This window comes from Python bivittatus, unplaced genomic scaffold, assembly GCF_059951505.1.
Source record: "Python bivittatus isolate LINGU-HERP-01145 unplaced genomic scaffold, Pbiv_v1 ctg000340_np1212, whole genome shotgun sequence".
In the NCBI taxonomy this organism is placed as follows: domain Eukaryota; kingdom Metazoa; phylum Chordata; class Lepidosauria; order Squamata; family Pythonidae; genus Python; species Python bivittatus.
In genome coordinates this window covers 19743834-19763293 of record NW_028277056.1, presented here as the reverse complement: position 1 = coordinate 19763293, position 19460 = coordinate 19743834, and the positions used below count along the sequence as shown (strand labels likewise).

At 36.3% G+C, this 19460-nt stretch overlaps 1 protein-coding gene across 2 annotated transcripts in view; it reads left to right on the top strand.

Annotated features, from left to right (window-relative positions):
- XPO4 (exportin 4) overlaps nucleotides 1-19460 on the top strand; it is a 74635-nt gene that overhangs the window by 10109 nt on the left and 45066 nt on the right. Inside the window, exons 2-6 of one of the 2 annotated variants that reach the window (XM_007433013.3) lie at nucleotides 2093-2198; nucleotides 3917-4058; nucleotides 6125-6263; nucleotides 16164-16280; nucleotides 18492-18645. In XM_007433013.3, the coding sequence (XP_007433075.1) occupies nucleotides 2093-2198; nucleotides 3917-4058; nucleotides 6125-6263; nucleotides 16164-16280; nucleotides 18492-18645 (658 nt within the window). Of the gene's footprint in view, nucleotides 1-2064; nucleotides 2199-3916; nucleotides 4059-6124; nucleotides 6264-16163; nucleotides 16281-18491; nucleotides 18646-19460 lie in introns of both variants that reach the window. The other variant, XM_025169665.2, reaches the window with a different exon arrangement.

Genomic DNA, 19460 nt, shown 5'->3' with positions numbered 1-19460 from the left:
AAGAACTTTTTGCCTTTACAGCCACTTCTTTACATGGGTTGTGCTGTGTAAATGTCAATATCATGTACATATTCCATGAAATAATATATGAGAGAAGAAAATGTTGGCTGGATGCGTGAGAGAGGTGTGGGCCTTTTCCAAAGTAGTCCTATACTTACAAAATATCTTACATATGGGATTAATCAGACTCTGTCTCTACCATCTCTACCATTTATTTATCCAAGCCTTTTCTGTACTTTGTTGTTATTTTTCCCAGAGGTCTCCTTGGAGCTGGGAAGCATTTTGGAGAAGTGTTCTAATCTTTGTAGTGAGTTGACCTTAATGTAACTTGTATTACCTGCCAATTTGTATTGCGTGCCAGCAGATGGCAGTACCTCACCAATTGTGTCAGATCTTAGAAGCTAAACAGTGTTGGCTGTGTTTGGTTGGGGGACCACTTGAAGCCTCAGACTATAGATTAAACATCCTGGAAGAAGGCAATGGCAAACAACATTCATGCTATTGTAAATAAAACTGTATGTATGACATTGCCAGGAGTTGAGCATAACTTGAAGGAGATGTCACCTTTTTAGTGATTGTGACTTAGCAGCTCAATATGAGCAATCCTGCTTTTTTCTGAACCAGTTCTGCCTCCAAGAAAGCACCATTGTCCTATGAGACTTTTGTTAGCAAGGCAGGACAAAACACTCCCGGTCAGGGGTTTCCTGGAAGAAAGCAGCAGCAAACAACACTCCACCCCCACCCCCATTGATTCGTGCATGTATAAAATTGAAGGATTTTGTTGTGTAGCCTAGAAATGTTTTAAATAAGCAAAATGAATAGTACAATCAATTTTTTTAAATGATTTATTAGATTATTGTTATTGTTTTGATGAGAAATATGCTGGTATTGCACTAGAGGGCAGTATACCACTACTAATATGCTGTGCAGTGTCTGAAAATTCAGGTCTCTAACTTTCAGTTTCGCCCTCATAAGAAGTAGAGCAACCTTCTCTAGTATCTTTTATATAAAATTAATTCTATTGTTTGCATGCTACTGATAAGAATGAGTTTATTTGTAGAAGTATGATTTATTGACATATCTTATTTGGCTGTTTGTCAGCTTTTTGAGATGGTAATAAAAAAAATCCATGGTAAAAAAATCACAATAATGATTATGCCCTAGCCATGTTATTATAATAAATTAGTATGTCATAATATAACAAACATATCTGTAACCAATCCATCTAACACCATCATTATTAGTAAGATGATACATGATACTGGAGTTCAAAGAGCTTTCTTTCATGTTTAAAACTGGCATTTCATTTCTGTTTCTGTGAAATATTGGGAAAAATCTCGGTAGAATAACCTCCTCTAGCTTGGGTACCCACCAGATGTGTAGGCTTTAAGTCCCAGAATTCTCTACATGGCCTTGCTGGTGGGGAATTCTGAGAACTGAAATCCATACTAGGGAAAAGCAGCAATGGGACAAGTTGATGATCACAACTACATTTTCCATTTGAGCATATCTTCAGAGTATTATTGAAAACTACATCATAGAGTTATATGATGTTATTACTATTATTTCTTTATTGTTTTTCATTTGGTTGTTTCTTGTTTTAATCCTGTATTCACCTCCCAAAGTTGCATTTGCAAGATGGGCAGCTATGCAAATTGATATCATCATCACCTGGTCTGCAAAAGTCCACATGACTGCTAGATGGAAGCTAAGAGTTACTGTTTTCTGTATCTCTTTGTTGTGATGTAGTTGTTATTCAGAGGTTTGTAGGCCAAATACAGTAGTCTGGTATGTTGTTATGCCAAATGGTTCTAATTACATAGTATAGGCTGGATTGGGTTGGGTTGGGTTGGGTTGGGTTGACAGGTTGGAATAGAATGCTTGAATGGACCTGCTTAAGCGATGAACTTTCCTCTGATTAAGTAATTAGTTGCTACTTTATTATTAGCACTACCTTAGCACTACCTTAATTCAGTATATTTGGGTTTTTTTATTGATGAAATTAACAGCTTTTTGTTGTGATATGTACTTGAGTAAGAAATGGCAATTTTCTGTATTCCATAGGTAGAAAGAGTCTTTATTTTCTCTGTAGGCACCACCTTCCATGGTCAATAATGAACAACGTCAGCACGCTGAACACATATTTTTATCGTTTAGAAAATCAAAATCGCCATTTGCAGTTTGCAAACATATTTTAGGTAAGTCCTATGTTTCAGTCAGTGTACCATTAATTCATAATAATATAACTTTCTAAAACAGGCTAAGGATATATGTGTAAAATGCTGTTCTTCCTACCAGTGTAGATATGGATTTATAGGTTCAGATATTAAGCACTGTTAACTTGAAAGTAAGCCTCATTGATCTTAGTGAGTCTTGGTTTTATATAAATATAGTTAAGTTTGATTCAGATATACAAACATGACTGATCCCAGAAATTGAGGTCTAAGGCATCCTTACATCATAGTAAGAGCTATGCCACTTAATTTATGCCCCTCTGCAGAAACTACAGTGATTTAAAGTATTTCTGGCTTTCTTTTCCATGAATTGTATTCAGAATGAGTTGCAGTATTTAGAAGGTCATAACAAAACCAAACTGAAGAAATAATATGTGTTTAAGAAATTAATGTTAATAAATGCTTAATAACACATCCAGACAAGGTCCAACAGAATACAGGTAGTCCTCAGTTAACGACTATCTTGTTCAGTGACCATTCAAACTTACGATAGCGCTGAAAAAGTAGATTTATGACTGGTCCTTGAACTTAGGCTGTTGCAACGTCCCCATGGTCACATGATCACAATTTGGGCACTTTGCAACTGGTGCTCATTTATGATGATCGCAGCGTTCTGCAGACATAAGATTACCATTTGTGACCCTCACAGCTGGCTTCTGACAAGTAAAGTCAATTGGAAAGCCAGCAGGAAGTCGCAAGTTGCAGTCACATAATGTTGCGCTTAATGGCCGTGGATGATTCACTTAACAATTGCAGCAGAATTGACATTGTTAAGTCAGGCACTGTCATATGATGTTTTTTACTTAACAACTGCTTCACTTAGCGATGGAGTTGCCAGATCCAACTGCAGTCGTTAAGTGAGGACTACCTGTAAAGCAGTTATTTTTTGGCATTTTAATTGCAGTAGTGTTGTTGCCAAATGGAAATCTCTGGGGAGGGTGTTACAAAGAGGCATCCAGAAATAGTAATAATAGAAAAACGTTATGGGGAGATTGGTAAAGGCAGTGGTGTACATGCTTCTCAAGAAAAGCTTATGCACTGTTGGAATAGAATCTTTTGATTTCAGACTGCTGTTTTCTGTTTTCTTGCTGGATGCAGGAGTTGAACACAACATCATCATCCCAGTCCCTTTTAGGGATTGTAAATAATATAAATTATAATTGTGGCTACTGATAGTTTTAACCTTTCTTTACTTGTTGGATCAAATGCACTGAATTGGAAGATAGCAAAATATTGCAGAATGATTGTAGCCACTGGATTTTCATTGGGAGAATTGTCTCTGAAAGTGCCTGCTTTTTGCATTAATGTGTGGACCATTCCCATAGCCTTTAAAAATTGCTTTGGGTTTAACACTTATTTATGCCTGATATTTATTTGTCGCTAATTTTAACTTGTTGATGCTAGTGCTTCAGTAACTTGTTATTTCTGCTGTTGATTTATATATTTTTATATTGTTTTAGTCTGCTGCAAAATATATTTAGGTATGTTTGAATGTTGTAGAGTACAGATTTATGATTGCTGTGAACTCTTTAGAGAGAGGTAGTCCTAAAATCCAGCCTATAATTTCAGACATAAATAAAAATAAACTTTAAAAGCTATTTTTCATTTGGAGATTTACAAGATATGTTTTCCAAGCTTTTGCCTGTGGATTATGAGTTTATAATTTTGCATTTCTTTAACAGAAACTAGTAAAGTGGACTATGTCCTTTTTCAAGCTGCCACAGCGATAATGGAAGCAGTTGTACGAGAATGGATTCTGTTGGAAAAAAGCAGTATAGAGTCACTACGAACATTCCTTTTAACATATGTCTTACAAAGGCCAAAGTAAGTACAAAGCATTTGTTTAAAACATTTATACAGATTCTTAAATAAGAACTTTAAAAATTATATGCTTTCCTGTTGAGATAAATAAAATCCACATAATGAATTGGATTCTGTTTTCATGGCCAAAGAAAACATAATTCACTGGTAGTGATTATGTGCTGCAAATACAGAAGATAGTTTCCATCCCTGAGATTTCCAGTTAAAAACATGATGCAAAACGTAATGGGAAGACAATCCATGATGATTCCAGAAACAATACTAATTGGAACACAGAACACTTGGTCTACTTGATATAAAAGAACTTCTTATGTTCACATACGCTAGTAATTGGTGATGGTAGTGGTTGTTTGGAACCTCTGAGATTCTTTCTTCAAGTTGGTGTATTAGGAGGGATGTTTCACTCTTGGTAGGGCCACTTCTAAAAGCAACCAGGTAGTCATACCCTCGTGGAGGTTCTGCTTATTGGGCTTTTGCTGTTCAGTGATTCCTCTGCCCTGTGTAAGCCCGTCCATTACCTTATATCTGTTTGAACAGTGAGGAATGTTGCATGAAAGAAGAGATTGCTCAAAAGAAAGTTGAAGCACTATCCAGTATACATACAGTTTCAGTGCTCCAGAGAGGCTTTGACTGATGCACAAAGGACAGCTTAAAGAGTGGGAAGGAAAAAAATGAGAAAGATTCTCGCATTTAAGTAAGATTGTGGCCTTAGTCACATGGGATTAGTGCACATAATCATGTGATAAAACATGGGATTAGTGCACATGATTAACTAACATCTGCCTGTCTGTCTCATAGGTGTTCTAATAGGCTTCTCAGAGCCTGAGAAAGAGGATGTCAATTTGCAAAATATTATAAGTACAGAACATTTGCATGCTCTTCCTTTATCAGGAAAACAGGTAGCCACCTCCCCAGCATATCAACAGATAGTTAGCATAAGGATCAAGAAAGCTCTGTCTTAACAAACTTTAAAAATAAATTGGGTACTAAAGTAAATATATCCAGTTGGTAGATTTCTATAACCTAATTCCATTTTTCATTTCAACAAATGTGATTAATCTTCCAGGATAATGTTTGTTAATCATTTTAATATAATTTAGAAAATGAGGAACCTATTGCTGACTATAAACTGTCCTTTCAGCTATAACTGCTCTGAATAAAAAGCTTAAAACAATTCAGTAAGTCTAAGAGTACATTTGAAAATCAACAGGCAAAATAGCTAATATCAGGGCTGAATCTAATGCTTGATCCAAATAAACGGATGTTACATTTCTAGAATCTAATTCAGCCAGATAAAACAGTTTGTTGTAAACAGCTATGAGATTTCCATAGTCACTGTATAACAATTTAATAAATAAAAGTTAGCAATTGTGCTGTGTATAGGAACTGTGCAATTACGTAGGCAGAAAAAACAGAAGTTGCTGCAGGATATGAACTGTATCTGGCTCAAAGGCTAGATTCTCCCCATCCCCACAACTGCCTCACATGCCCAGAGGCCAGGTGACATTTTGGTTGGTAAATGTCAGTCTGACATTCGTCCATTGCCTCTCTCCCTGACATTCTCCAGCCTCTTTGCAGAGGAGAAAGAACGAGCCAGTTGCTTCCCCCCACCTTTTACATATGTAGTAAGGGACTACTTTCTCTGTGTTCATGGGGAATTATCCCCAGCCTGTGGGTCAGGAGAAGAATCTGTGCCTGAGGATGTCAGAAGATAGGGCTTTCCCCTTTCCACAAGCTCTGCCTGCATTTGCCTCCACACAGAGAAAATTAAATGCTGGGACAGTGTGGACACTGAAGACTAAATTAAAAGGCTGGCAGGCCACATCCCATCCACATGCCAGAGGTTCCCTACTCCTGGCTTATAAGAAAAATATGTAAATTGTATTTAATTATCCTGACAACACAAGAAAATCGAACTCAAAGCAGTAGCAGACATAAGAATTTTACAGATAAGTAGCCCAGTCGCTCCTGCTTTCTAAAAGCAGTACAACTAAGGGTTTTTTTGCTTTGTAAACAATAGTGTGGTCATCTGGGTCAGTGCTGAATATATTTTTATTGTTACTTTGCAGCCTCCAGAAATATGTGCGGGAACAGATATTGTTAGCAGTAGCAGTAATAGTGAAACGAGGGTCTTTAGACAAGTCAATTGAATGCAAGAGCATTTTTCATGAAGTCAGCCAGTTGATAAGCAGCGGCAATCCCACAGTGGTAAGTTCTCATGTTTAAAAACATACATCTTCCTTTGCAAACTTTGGTATTTGGACATTTTTCCATCATTATACTAATAATTTACTTTCAGGAATAATTTAAACCCTCTCCCTCCATCCTTGTGTCTTCCAACTCTGCTGGAATTGCTATGTCCATTGAGCATTCTCAGGGTTGTAATCAGGGCTGTGGAGTAAGAGTCGGAAGCAATTCTTGGGTTACTGAAGTTGGAGTTGGTAAAAATGTACTGACTCCAACTTCTAATAAATTTAAATTGTATATAATATAAAGAATATGTCAATATTCCTATTTCATAGATAATAATTTAGATTAACCTATTAATCTATAACTAGATAAAAAATAGATTAACCTATTTTTTTCAGGTTATATTTTAATTTCAAGTTCTCTGCAGATTTCAAAATATATATTTTGATAAAAATGTAACCTCATTGTTTTTATTTTTTAGCTTTTATCCTTTGTTTAAACTATAAAGTTACTGAATGTTTATAATTTCTTTAATGAGTAAAATTTAAAAAAAACAATGTCTTTGATAAAAATATAACCTCATTGTTTTTATTTTTTTAGCTTTTATCCTTTGCTTAAACTATAAGATTACTGAATGTTTGTAATTTCTTTAATAAATAAAATTTAAAAAACAATGTGTTAACTATAGCCTTTAGACCCAATTAACAGGTTAGGGTTCTAAAATGTTGCCTGCTGATTCACATTGGCAGTGATGAAATGCCCTGTATGTTGCGTGCTTGCAGTTGATATAGGAAATATATAATTAGTATATTTATAATTTATTTCTTATATCGATATATAATTGTCAGAGTCGGAAATACCATGAATAAAGGAGTTGGAGTTGAAGGTTTTATGTGCTGACTCCACAGCCCTGGTTGTAATCACAACATAGTTGGAAGTAAGGAGCTGAAGAAAAATGCATTAATTCAAAGAAATTCCCCATTCTGCTACATGAGTAGGTCAGACTTAAGCTGCTCAAAGGAAAAAGTTTGCCATTAAAAGGAAAAATGGGGAGGCAGCTGCACAATATATTTAGCGATTGCAGTATAGCAATAAATTACATTCTATTACGCTGGCATCAATGGCATCGGTATGCTTGGATTCAGTTTTGACACTTAATTACAACATAAATTATTTTTGACTCTCATATATTTTTGACTCCCCAGTCAAATTATTAAGTGTAGATGTTGAGGTTGAGCACTGAACTGCCATATTTGAAATGCCACCACTTTTTGTATCAGAATGGGTTTTCCAATAGTTATTAGAGATTTCCTTGTATTTGGTTTGGTTTACATCTGTTCCTTGCTGTGTTCTGTCTGTGAGTCAGCTGTTGGAATTGCCTTGAGGAAAGACCTCTTCCATTCCCCAGGGAAGTGGTGTGGTTGGGTAGAAGGGGTGTGTGTCGACACAGAACTGAAGATGGCAATACAAAATTTACTCGTGTTACATTTTTAGAATCTGATGAGGAAATATCCTCCACCCTCTCACGAAGCTCTAAATAGAAATCCAGCACCTTATTTCCACATGCGCCATTAGTTCCAATTCCATATGCTGTGCCAGAAAATGAGATTCAAAATGTTCCGCTCTGGAAATGAGTTATCTGTACTGCTTGTTGAAATCTTTGGTAGCTAAAATGGAATGACCTGAGAGATCTTATCTGCAATAAAATGAAACCAATGCTATGTATATAGCAGCAAAAAGCTCTAAGAATAAAACAATACATGTCACAATGCTACAAAACATACAAATATTTACAAATCCATTTGCGTGAAGTGATGACAACTTCAACCTTATTCTAATAAAGTCTGAGTTGAATATTTGTCAGCAGTTTGATTAGTTTAAACTTTCCCCAACTTCGTGACTGTCAGTATACTGTAACTCCCATTGGAGGACTAGGGCAAGATTGGAATTCATACTTACGCTGTTTCTCCTCCCCTCTTTTTCCCATCTGGCCAAAGGAAACAAGTAGCTTTCAGGTTATTCAACTCCAAGTCTGGCTCATGCTCCCATGTGAGTTTCCATGTGTCCATTCTCCTTTTGGTCAGCAAAGCTCAGTTCTTCCTGTTCCAATTTTCCTTCCTTATCCATCCTTCAGTGATCCTGGTCACAGTCATTTTATCACTGTTTCCACAGATTTTTTTGCAACTCATTTGGTCATGCTCAAGAACACATTTTTAAAAAATCAATTTTTGGACTAGTCCAATATTATGATTATTTGTAATTATTGGACTAGTGCAGGCCTCTCTTCTAACAATGTTTTAATTGTTCCAAGTTTCAGGGTCTAGCTCCAAAGCTTGGCAATCATTTTGTGTATGCATATACAGGAGGATATATTCCTTCTCCCAGGCATAACTCCCAGGCAAAAATAATTCTGTTGAATGAAATAACTAGAATTCTTTTTATGGGGATTCATAGAGCAGTAACCCAAATACTTGAGATACCTTGTAGCCTTCCTGTGAAGGAAAGAAAATCTGTCAGCCTGCATGTCCTGAAGTTACATAGGACATCCCCCCTGCATAATGGTTACAACTGAAAAAAAGTAAGATGAAAATTTTTAGTGCTGAATGAATTTTATCATGCCAGATATTTTTTCTCCCCAAGATTTATTTCATTTTTCGAGAGCATGGATAGGTTGGGTGCCTGTACTGGAAGAAGAGAAAGAATCAATTTCCTGAGAGATACTGTTGAACTGACTTGGTAGCAGAGGGAAGACTCAATTGAACAAGTCCCAGATTTATATTTTGCAAGTACTAGAGGTGGGAGGATTTATCAAAAACAGACACCTATCAAAAACCTATGGCATAAAGCCAGGATGAAAAATTCTCTGGTTATTGATTTAGGAATGAAAGGTGAATCTTATCACTCATGAAGTGATCAGTCTTCATAATAAATGTCCTTTTCAACAATTAGAAGGCACTTCTCAGTTCCATACTACATTATAACCTGGTTATATACTCTGGTTATTATTTCACAAAGATTTATATTATTGCCAAGTATGGGATATCTCTATTGTACATTTACCTTTACACACCAACTTTTTCTTCTGTGAACTCCAGATGAGATACATAGTTCCTTCCTTCCCATTTTATCCTCAAAATTCTGTACGGCTAACGATTACCCAGTAAGCTCTTGCGTCTCAGTAGAATTGGTCTCTTCTGCCATAGTGTGATGCCACTCTCTTTCTTACAGTTGAAGTTGTTTGATTTACTGTTTTAATGTGCAACGTTTGTTTGAGTTGAATTTGATAGTTCTAAGGCCTGATGCAGACTGCCTGTTGATGATCCCTCAGCAGGAGACTTATATGTACAACTGAATGGTTGATTATGTGCCATCAAATTGTTTTTGACTGTTAGCAACCACATAGATTTTCTCCATGACAATCTACTTATATCTACAGCTGGTGGTATTTAGTAAATAGTAACTTACATTTAGAAAAAATATAAAAAAACATTTTAGTTACTCACTGAGGCAAAGGAAGAATGACGCTCACACAGTGTGATTTTATCTTAGGGAACTAATCCCCATACCTTTTGCATCTTTTCCCAGTGTGGCCAACATTGGTCTCTGATGGACAGAGCTTCTGCTAAAAAGCCAATTACTAATTTTAGTCTGCTTAATTCATGTTTTCCACCACTGATTCCAAGATGCTGAGGATATGTATATGAGATAGACTCCACTTAACCACAAATGCCTGCAGCTCATTGGTGCTGGACCTCAGTACAGAATTCTCTTTCTGCTTCGGCTATTTGAAGGATTCCCCTTTCTGAGACCTGGAGTGCAGCTTCATCATTCTTTGTGTGTGTGTGTGTGTGTGTGGCTGTGTGAACTTTCAGCTGCCTATGGAGCTGCCTCATATCAATATATAAAAATAGTCTGTTCAACAACTTGTCAAGTGTTGCTTCTAATATGTTCACTGAGTTTAATGTATGCCTGGAACGGGGTAAACATGTTCACCGTGAGCTATGAAAAATAACAGAATTGGCTGATGAAATTAGCTGTTTGTCAAAAGCAGCATGAAATAAAAAATGAATCATACTTCCACCTCACTCTCCGCAGACAACAAAACCAAATCCAAAAGAGATCTAAGAAGACACTGATAAGTCACCATCCCTAGTTTTATGTTTGACACCACTAGCTTAAGTCTTTGCACTGTTATCTTTTTTGTATGTTTTAGGATTGGACGTGCAGAATTAATTTCTGGCTGTAATATAAAACAAAACCTGAAAAAAATTTAAAAAATAAAAAGGTAAAAAAGATTAAAGTGATTGCAGAAGATCAGGATTTCTTCAGATCTATCAAAGACTGTTAAATCATTTGCGTGCCATAAGAAGGAGCAATCCAAATGTCCATTATGCTAATTACATTTAATATAATATAAATCACCTTTAAAGGTCCGGAATAGATTGGCTGTATAAGTGTTATACTAAACTGGTTTCCCAAGTCCAGTATATCACATTTTAAAATTCAGTATAGAATATTGTTTGTAGGAAAAGATGATAAGACTGCAGCCTCTGTTTTTATATTTGAAAGCAGCTTAGAAAATGGGAATAACATTATACTGTACATTGAAGATTTTTCTTGAAAATTTGAGTAGTCAAGAGTGTGCTAACTTGGCTAGCCGTGGTTAGCCATATTTAAACACAGATGCTTTATTATCAGTTTTTCCTCAGGGGAAAAAAAGGTGATTTCTGTAGACAGTCTCTCCTGTGCCTGATCTGTTCCCCTCCCCTCACATTGGGGATTGGAGAGGAAGGGATTACAAGACAGTAAACAGGGACACAGTGGGGAATACGCCAGGCTGTTTGTGTAGTGCGCTCATAGCTCCCAGCCCCTTGGGGCTGCTGGTGCCACTGCATTGCTTTCAATGTGTAAAGCCCAGAGTCACTTTGTTGAAGTGGGCGGCTATATAAATATGATAAATAAATAAATAAACCCTAACTCTGATTTACTTTATCAGATTACTTATTTTTTGAACACTGCTCTGGGCTCCTTTCTGAACCAAATATTATGTAATTGCACAATAAGTATAAGTGCTTGGCTCCCCACCTTTGAATGTGTTGGTATGAGAACCAGTGGCCTCATGTTTGCTTCAGTTATCCTCTCCCTCTCATTTTGGGATAGGTTGTGGTGACTCCTAGGATGAGTTTTTATTCTGGTTTCTGATACCATAAATTTTCTTGCATGAAACCATTGGGGATTCAGTAAATCATGATTAAGTCAATCATGGCTTAGTGATAAGTGCTTTTTACTTTCCAATGTATCCTTTTTTAAAAATAATTTTTATTAATGTATTATTTCTTATTAATCCATTTTTGAACAAACATACATAAAATAAAAATGAACAGTTCACCACACATGAAGAAAAAAGGACAAAAAATAATAAATGAAAAGATAAAAAAGAAAAATCTGTAATTACCAATACGTTCCAAGTTCATATGATGTTATAACTCTAAAGGGAAAACTAAGCTTTCGGTGTTCACCAAGCCTCTCCAAGATTTTTTTTTCCAAAGGGAGAGATAATGTGACATTTTCTGATTGACAATATATAATTTTCTCAAAAATTACACATCTCTGAAATCCAATCCTTTATATCTGGAGTTATAGTATTTTTCCATCTCCTAAAACATTTGGTTTTTCCCAATAATTCTGTCAACATATTGTACAACATTACTCCAAAAGGGAGTTAAAAGTGCCTTCAAATTTCTTGAAACGCCAACATAAATAATCATTAGTGATAAGTGTGTTATATATCATTCAGGGTTTATTCTTATTTGTTAGCCTCTGCTTTTATTATATCTAAGGTGAATTTTAGTACCTTTTCATCTGACAGAGGTTGTTCAAGGACAAGAAATTAAAGAAAGTCACTTCTAAGCTATTCTAGAGAATGTTTTGATTTCTGTTTGCTTCCATTACTAGCAGAGTTGCCTTGTGTCACTGCACTTGCTTCCACCCACTGTATTAGTTGTAAGTATCTCTTGAAGGATGTTATCAAATACTTCCTGTCTTCTTAGGCATCAGTTAACACTGACAATATGGATTTCACAGAAGCATCTGAGAAGAACAGCAGCCCTATAAATCATCTTGACAGTATCTGAGAATGATTTAAGACAGTAGGATTAACTTGATAGGCTAGGAAAACACAAGTGTGCAACCTCTTTGCCCAAAGCGCATTATTTTTTTGCTGTTTCCATAGATACTGAGATAAAGATATTTTCTTTTGCATAGAAAAGAGTAAGATCATGGATTCTGATGTTTTGAGAATTAATTTTTTAAAAGGCAATTAATCTAAGCCAAATGTTCCTTTTTATGCTGGTGATTGAAGCACACATGCCTGATGCAGACACAACAGTTTTAGCTCTGAAATTTATTCTCTGATCAGTTTCTAAGTTCTAGACAGGTGTATACTAGCCTCTGTATTTTCCTAAACAGCCTTTGAACTCTTATATCCCTTTCATCCTCTGTAACCTAAGCACACTCAAATAGTGGTGCACGTTTTCCACCAACAGCCCAGTCGCAAGTGTGAAATCCATTCTTACATTCATTATAGCTTTAATTTTTAATTTAAACGAAGTTCTTTTTTGAAGGCATGAACCATCCTTTATAAGAATGCAATAATATACAGGAATATTCACAGTGTTGTCTGTTTTTCAGTGCATTGCTGCACTATTGTTTTGTTTTGTTTTTGTTTTAATTGTGAAGTAGCTTTTAGAGGGAGTTTATTAGAAGTTTCTTAAAAGAAAAAGAACAATGATGGTCTGGGACTGCTTAACTTCCACTGGGTATCTGATTGCCCAGTTAATCTCTCTTAGCACATTCTGATTGATCTTCTGTTAGAGCAGCTGAAAGTCTCTTTTAAGCATGGCAAACTTTTATAACTACCCAACTGGAATAAGTGCCAGGCTATTCTAAGAGATAATCCACTCTCCAAACAAGAGAAGTATTTTATGTTGTCAGACAGGGTTATTGTTTGAGTATGTAATTTGTTCATATGGTAGAACTCATAACATTTCTTTTAAGTGAGGCAGCAGACTAGTTTTATAGATTCACCCTTAACTGGAATGATGTTCTGTCTGTAGTTACTCACTAAATTTGTACTATTAGCCCAATTGTTAAAAGCAAATATTTTGGCTATCTTTGCTCTAATTTTTTGGTAGAGCTCTATGATATCTGAAAGTAGAGCATTCTGACTCCAGAAATGTGGCTCATACAGTTGTATTATCTTTAGCCTTTTATCTGTTCTTGCACAATCCATGACTAATGTTAGGTATGTTTTACTTAACCAAGTTTGCAAATCTTAGTTATGACACAGCTGTAGATAGTATCTAGCTAATACCAGTGTAGATATAATCATTCATTACAGTTAAATGAGATTGGGAGAGTGGGCATGCTTTGGGTCCCATTGATCCAGCAGTGTCATATAGTGGGACCCAGGAAATGTGCCTTATCTATGATGGTGCGTGCCCTCTGGAATGAGATCCCTAAGAGATCTTCAACCTTGTTACTTCCAAAGGTGTTTGACAATGCATCTGGAAAGCAACAGGTTTGATAAGACTGATGTAGAATATACCCTTTGGGGTATATTCTGATATCAGGGAACCATATCAACCTATCTATTTTAAAAGAATCAAGCAGGCCAAGCATTTCATCATTCCACAATCAGAGCTATAATGCAAATATTTCTACCACCAGACAATAAGAGAATAACATTCTCATTCAGCCAGTGCAGAATATGGCAGAGCGGGTAGTTAATGGCTTCTGTTATTCAGTGCATGTGACACCACTGCTCCACAACCTACATTGCTTCCCAGTATGCTTCCAGGTGCAATTCAAGATGCTGGTAATTACCTTTAAAGCCCTTCGTGGCTTGGGGCCAGGTTACTTACGGGACCCTCTCTCCCCAGTTGTTTCTACCTGCCCGATCTGTATGGCAGGAGGGGCATCAGGTCCCATCTGTTGGGGAGTGTCATTTGGTGGGACCCAAGAGGAGAGCATTTTCTGTCATGGCAGCTGTCCTCTGGAATATCATCCCTCCGGAAATCAGATTGGCTCCGACCCTACTGGCCTTTTGCAAGGCTTTGAAGACTTGGTTCTGTGCTCGAGCCAGGGCCCCTGGGTGTGTGATGGAGCCCATTTTTTGGTTGTACTGGCGCTATTATGTTTTTGTAATTTTCTCTTGGCTGCTATGTGCTTTATGTTTCTGAGATGGGCAGCCTTATAAATCTAATAAAAATAAAAATAAAATATAACATTTTTTGTTATTGCAGTTAGGGAGTCCAGGATCATTACAGAAATCAGCTATTACATTCAGCTTGAATATATATTTCACATAAATTTCTAAAATTTTCTTTTTATCTGTCTGGGCTTTATATAGCAAAGACGACTATCAATTTTGTACACAGTGACTGTGATAACTAGCTGTGTGTGGGGTCAAGGTACTGACATCAGAGGCATTTCTGAACAAAGATGTTGCAGTTGGTGGGTGGATGGCACTACTGTCAGCTGTTGCATGACCTCGCATAAATAGTATCATCACAACTTTAATCTTTCGGGTGTTCAGAGGTAGTGTGCATATTTCTGTTTAACCCCTGGACGCTTGCCGGCATTCATGACCCTTTAACAATTCCTATTCCTCTGCCTGTCCATGGCACCTTGGCTCCAAATAGTCTAGGAATAAAGCCAATAGTTATATACTTCCCTTGTGTGTACATCTATTGTGAGAAATATAAAACATGCTATCTTTTGCATAATATATGGAGGAGCTAGATATTATGAAATAATCATTTACCAATTTGGTACTTGAAAATTTACCTTAAGCATTAAGCTTTAAATAATTTGGAGGAAGAGGTACCTGCGCATTATTCATATATTCTGGAAATCTACATACTTTGTATTTGGCAGTTTTATACATATGTTTTTCAGTGTCAACTAAACTCACAAGCACAGATCTCTTCTACTATTCTGTAGAAGAGTTTAGTGACATATATGGGTGGTGGTGTCTTTGTATTTAGCCATCATTCTAGACAAGCCTTATTAACTTTCAGAGTGAATGCCTTTACTCTTGGGGAACCATAGCTCTAATACTACTAACTTAACCACACAGGTTTTAAAATTTCATTAGGAAGGCATTGATTATAAGAATTTGTTAGCCAAATAGCAGAATTTGACTGACCCAGCATGTGGCTCTCACATATAAATATGTTTATAGCAATGACTGAAATGCTCCATAAAGTCTGTGTATCTAATCCACTCCTTTAGAAATAAGAGTCAATGAGGGAACCACAGTTTTCTCATAAAATGGACATTTCTAGCTATAGTGCTCTGTTTAAACTGATCTCTCCCTGCCAATATTAACTCACCTTCAAAAATTAGTTCCAGTCCTATTTTGAACTCCCTTGGTGGGGGCGGGGGGGGGGCGGACAAAGAGCTTTTGGGGAACAACAAGGGAGTGGGCACCTAGATATGACTGTTTAGACCATTACTGTTTTTATGAGTTTTACTCTATTTTATTGCTATTTTATTATGTTTTATGTCTTTTTTTAATGTTTGGGGGTTGTAATCATGGCACCATGCAGAATTGCCAAGTAAATAAATTAATGTTCCTGCTTCTGAATTAGTAAGCATTCTCTGAAGGGTCTATTATACACAAAATAGTTTCTCCATATTCTTTAACAACCATGGAGTTCAAAAACAGCAATGCAATGACATCAATCCTAAATAGTCCAAATAACAAGTGTTTTTGTTGTATAAATCCAAATCTGAGACTGGAAGTTGCATTTTAGCATTTTTTAAAAAATGAGTAAAATATCTGATATGATATAGTAAAGATTTTGTACACCAAGTTATTCAGTTAATAAATCTTTTCTCATCAAATTTTCTCAGCAAACTCTGGCCTGTTCCATATTAACTGCATTGCTAAGTGAGTTCTCAAGTTCAAGTAAAACCAGCAACATTGGACTAAGCATGGAGTTCCACGGCAATTGCAAACTAATATTTCAGGTAAATAAAGTATGTGTTTCTATGTTTCTAAGAACAACATGAATGGGAAAGATCCATTATACCTGCAGACCTATGCAAGAAAATAATGTAGTATCTATATGCAGAATGAATTAGGCAGCCTGGCCTTTCTAAACTGCAGTTTATGTGATACTTTTTTCTGTTCCTTCTCTCTCATATATCTCCACAGTTACTCAAATGTAAGTAATGACAGTTGAACTACGATGCATATCATAGGTCAGGACAGGTTGCAAATACTATCAAAGAAGTTACTAGAAATAAAAATGGAAAGCAATCCAGAGAGTAGAATTCCTCCCCAAATGATAGGAGCTTAGAGGAACACAACTTTGAATAAAATAAGTGCAAGCAGACCAAAAAAAAAACCCCAAAACATTTGAGCAGCCATATCACTAATGAAGTTTTAAAAAATCCAGCAATTAAAAAAAACAAAACATCTTTATGCTCCTTGGAAGCAAAAGGTAGCTAGAAAGGAGTTAAAGTTGTACACATTATTGGCTGAAACCAGATAACTAGGTCCAGATGCTGTCTATCCAAGTGTTTTTGAAGAACTAACATGTGAAATTGCTGATCTTCTAGGAAAAATATGTAGCATTATTCTACTTGTATTAGAGAACTGGAAAGGAATACAGGAATTATCAAGGAAGATGTGGGCCAGAAATTTAACATCTGTTCTGGGTAAATGGTAGAAAGCATGATTAAAGATAAAATTATCTGTCATATCAAAAATAAGCTAAATAAAAAAGTAAACAATTCTCTTTCAAAAGTAAATCCTAAATCCTGTCACATTAACTATTTCCTAGTATATTTATTAATCAAGGAGACATTGGTGGATTTTTCAAAAGGCTTTTGTTAAAAGTTTCTAAAAATTCCTGGACAAACTTAATGTCATAGGAGAAGATAAAATATTAACAAACACTGAAACTGGTTCAATGTAAAGGGATGCACATTGAGGGAAAAATTTAACTGCCCATTTACACTACTGAGCATGATAGTGATCAAGGGACTGTAATGTCAGTCTTACATTGTTTGGAACTCTTCAGGAAAAAAGTGAGTAAATGTGCTTCAATTTGAAGAAGTATAAAGCAATGCATACTGGGTGAGGACCCATAACTTTACACATGCACTGATGAAGCCAGATGTGTATTACTAATCAGGAAAAAAACAAACTTGAAGATGTTAATGACAATATCAATTCAGTGTGCAGCAGCTGTGAAAAAATTATCAAGTGACTTGAACACCTTCCTTATGGGAAAAAAGGCTAGAATATTAGTTTGGAAAAAGATAACTGAAGGGGAGCATGGTCAAGCTGTGTAAAATGCATGGCCTAGAGGAAGTGGATAGGGAGACATTTTTCTGCATTTCTCAAAACACTAGGACTAGTTAACTGGTTGGAAGGAGATTTAGGACAGAGACACGGTGTATAATTAACCTGTGAAATTCATTACCATGCTGTGTGGTGATGGCAACTAATTTATATTGCTTTAGAAGGGGACTAGATAAATTCATGAAGGACATTTATACTGAGGGCTATTAGTGTTATTTCCTGGTTGAGTGCACTTATGTCTTCAGATACCAATGGTAAGGGAGCAATAGTGGTTTTTTATATAAATATCTAAATTTATACAAATAGTGTTGTTTCTCCAACTCCTACTTGTGAGCATCCCAAAGGCAACTGGTTGGCCACCATGAGAAACAAATGCTGGATTGAAATGGGTTTCATAGCCATCATGGCTATAATTATATTCTTATGACAAATTAGGTAAGAGAACCTCTTCTCATCAGTAAAGCTGAATGGTGAGTGATTCAGGACAGAAAAAAAGGAAGTGCTTCATACTCAGAGGCAGAGGCATATCAGAGGTAGCGTGTATCGTAATGCCATATGAGCAGATGATGGAATTACACTCCTTTTCCTCTTCGTGGGTTTCCTATAGGCTTGTAAGGTATAGCAGACTGGGCTAGATGGTTTTTTGATCTGATTCATATACTTGATCAAACTAAACTTGTCAGTTGAAAAAGAACTGAGTGTTAGTTTAGTAGCAAGCACGTGATCTCTGGGAAAAAGATTCAGTCCGTGAGGTACACAGTTAGACTGGTCCGAGTAATGTAATTCAAATGTTTTACTTGATTTGTCTACTGATTTATATTATGCCAAATTGAAAAATTATTAAAACATCTGGTTTTTGTTGTACACAGGAGGATGACCTCCGTCAGATCTTCATGCTCACAGTAGAGGTACTACAGGAATTCAGCCGGCGTGAAAATCTTAATGCTCAGATGTCTTCAGTCTTTCAGCGTTACCTTGCACTAGCCAATCAGGTCTTAAGCTGGAATTTTCTTCCTCCAAATTATATCCTTTTGATCGTTTGTCAAAATTCAGTGAAAGTATAGCCTCAGCTTCAGTAGTGAATCCTGTAAAGCAGGAGCAATATATCTTAAATCTAAAGTAGATTAAAAACCTAGAATCCTGGAAGGGTAACGGAAAGTAGATATAATGATTGTTCCAAAGTAGAATGACCAAATCTTGGGTATATAGTCATATACTTCTTTATTCTTTCCTCAGCCAGGAAAAAAAATCTAATCTATTTAAAAAATGTTGCTTACATGAAAAAGCTAGATATGGTGTGTGTGATAAAAATTGATGAATTTAATAACAGGATAATATGAACATAGAGCATGATGATGATGATGATGATGATGAAAGTTATTCTCTAAACTGGGTCCTTTTATACTACGTAAAAGTGGAAACCACATGCCCCATAGTTTAAACTTCTGAAACAGCCCATTGCTAAATGTCTGAGGAGGCATTAAAAGGCAGGCAGGCAGGCAGAAAAAATGGAACAGAAATGGTAACTTCTGGTAAATAGCTTATATTACAAACTGAGAGAGGGGATAATTTAAAACCTCCCTCACTGAGCCCCTTTTCCAAGGGTTCTCCAATAAAGAACTCTTAGCATTAGGCTGCTACCAGTCAGGCTGAACTTCTTGAAACCCCTAGTCAGTCCATCTGGGGACTTCTTGGCCACTCTGCCAAAAAGTTTTTCTTCTGCCCAGCCCTAGGAATAGATAGACCTAGTGTTTGGATAATCCTGTGCAAAGCTCAGAAATGCCGAACTTAATAATTCTTTAGCCAATCCTAAAGCATAAGGGGCAGCTATATAATTA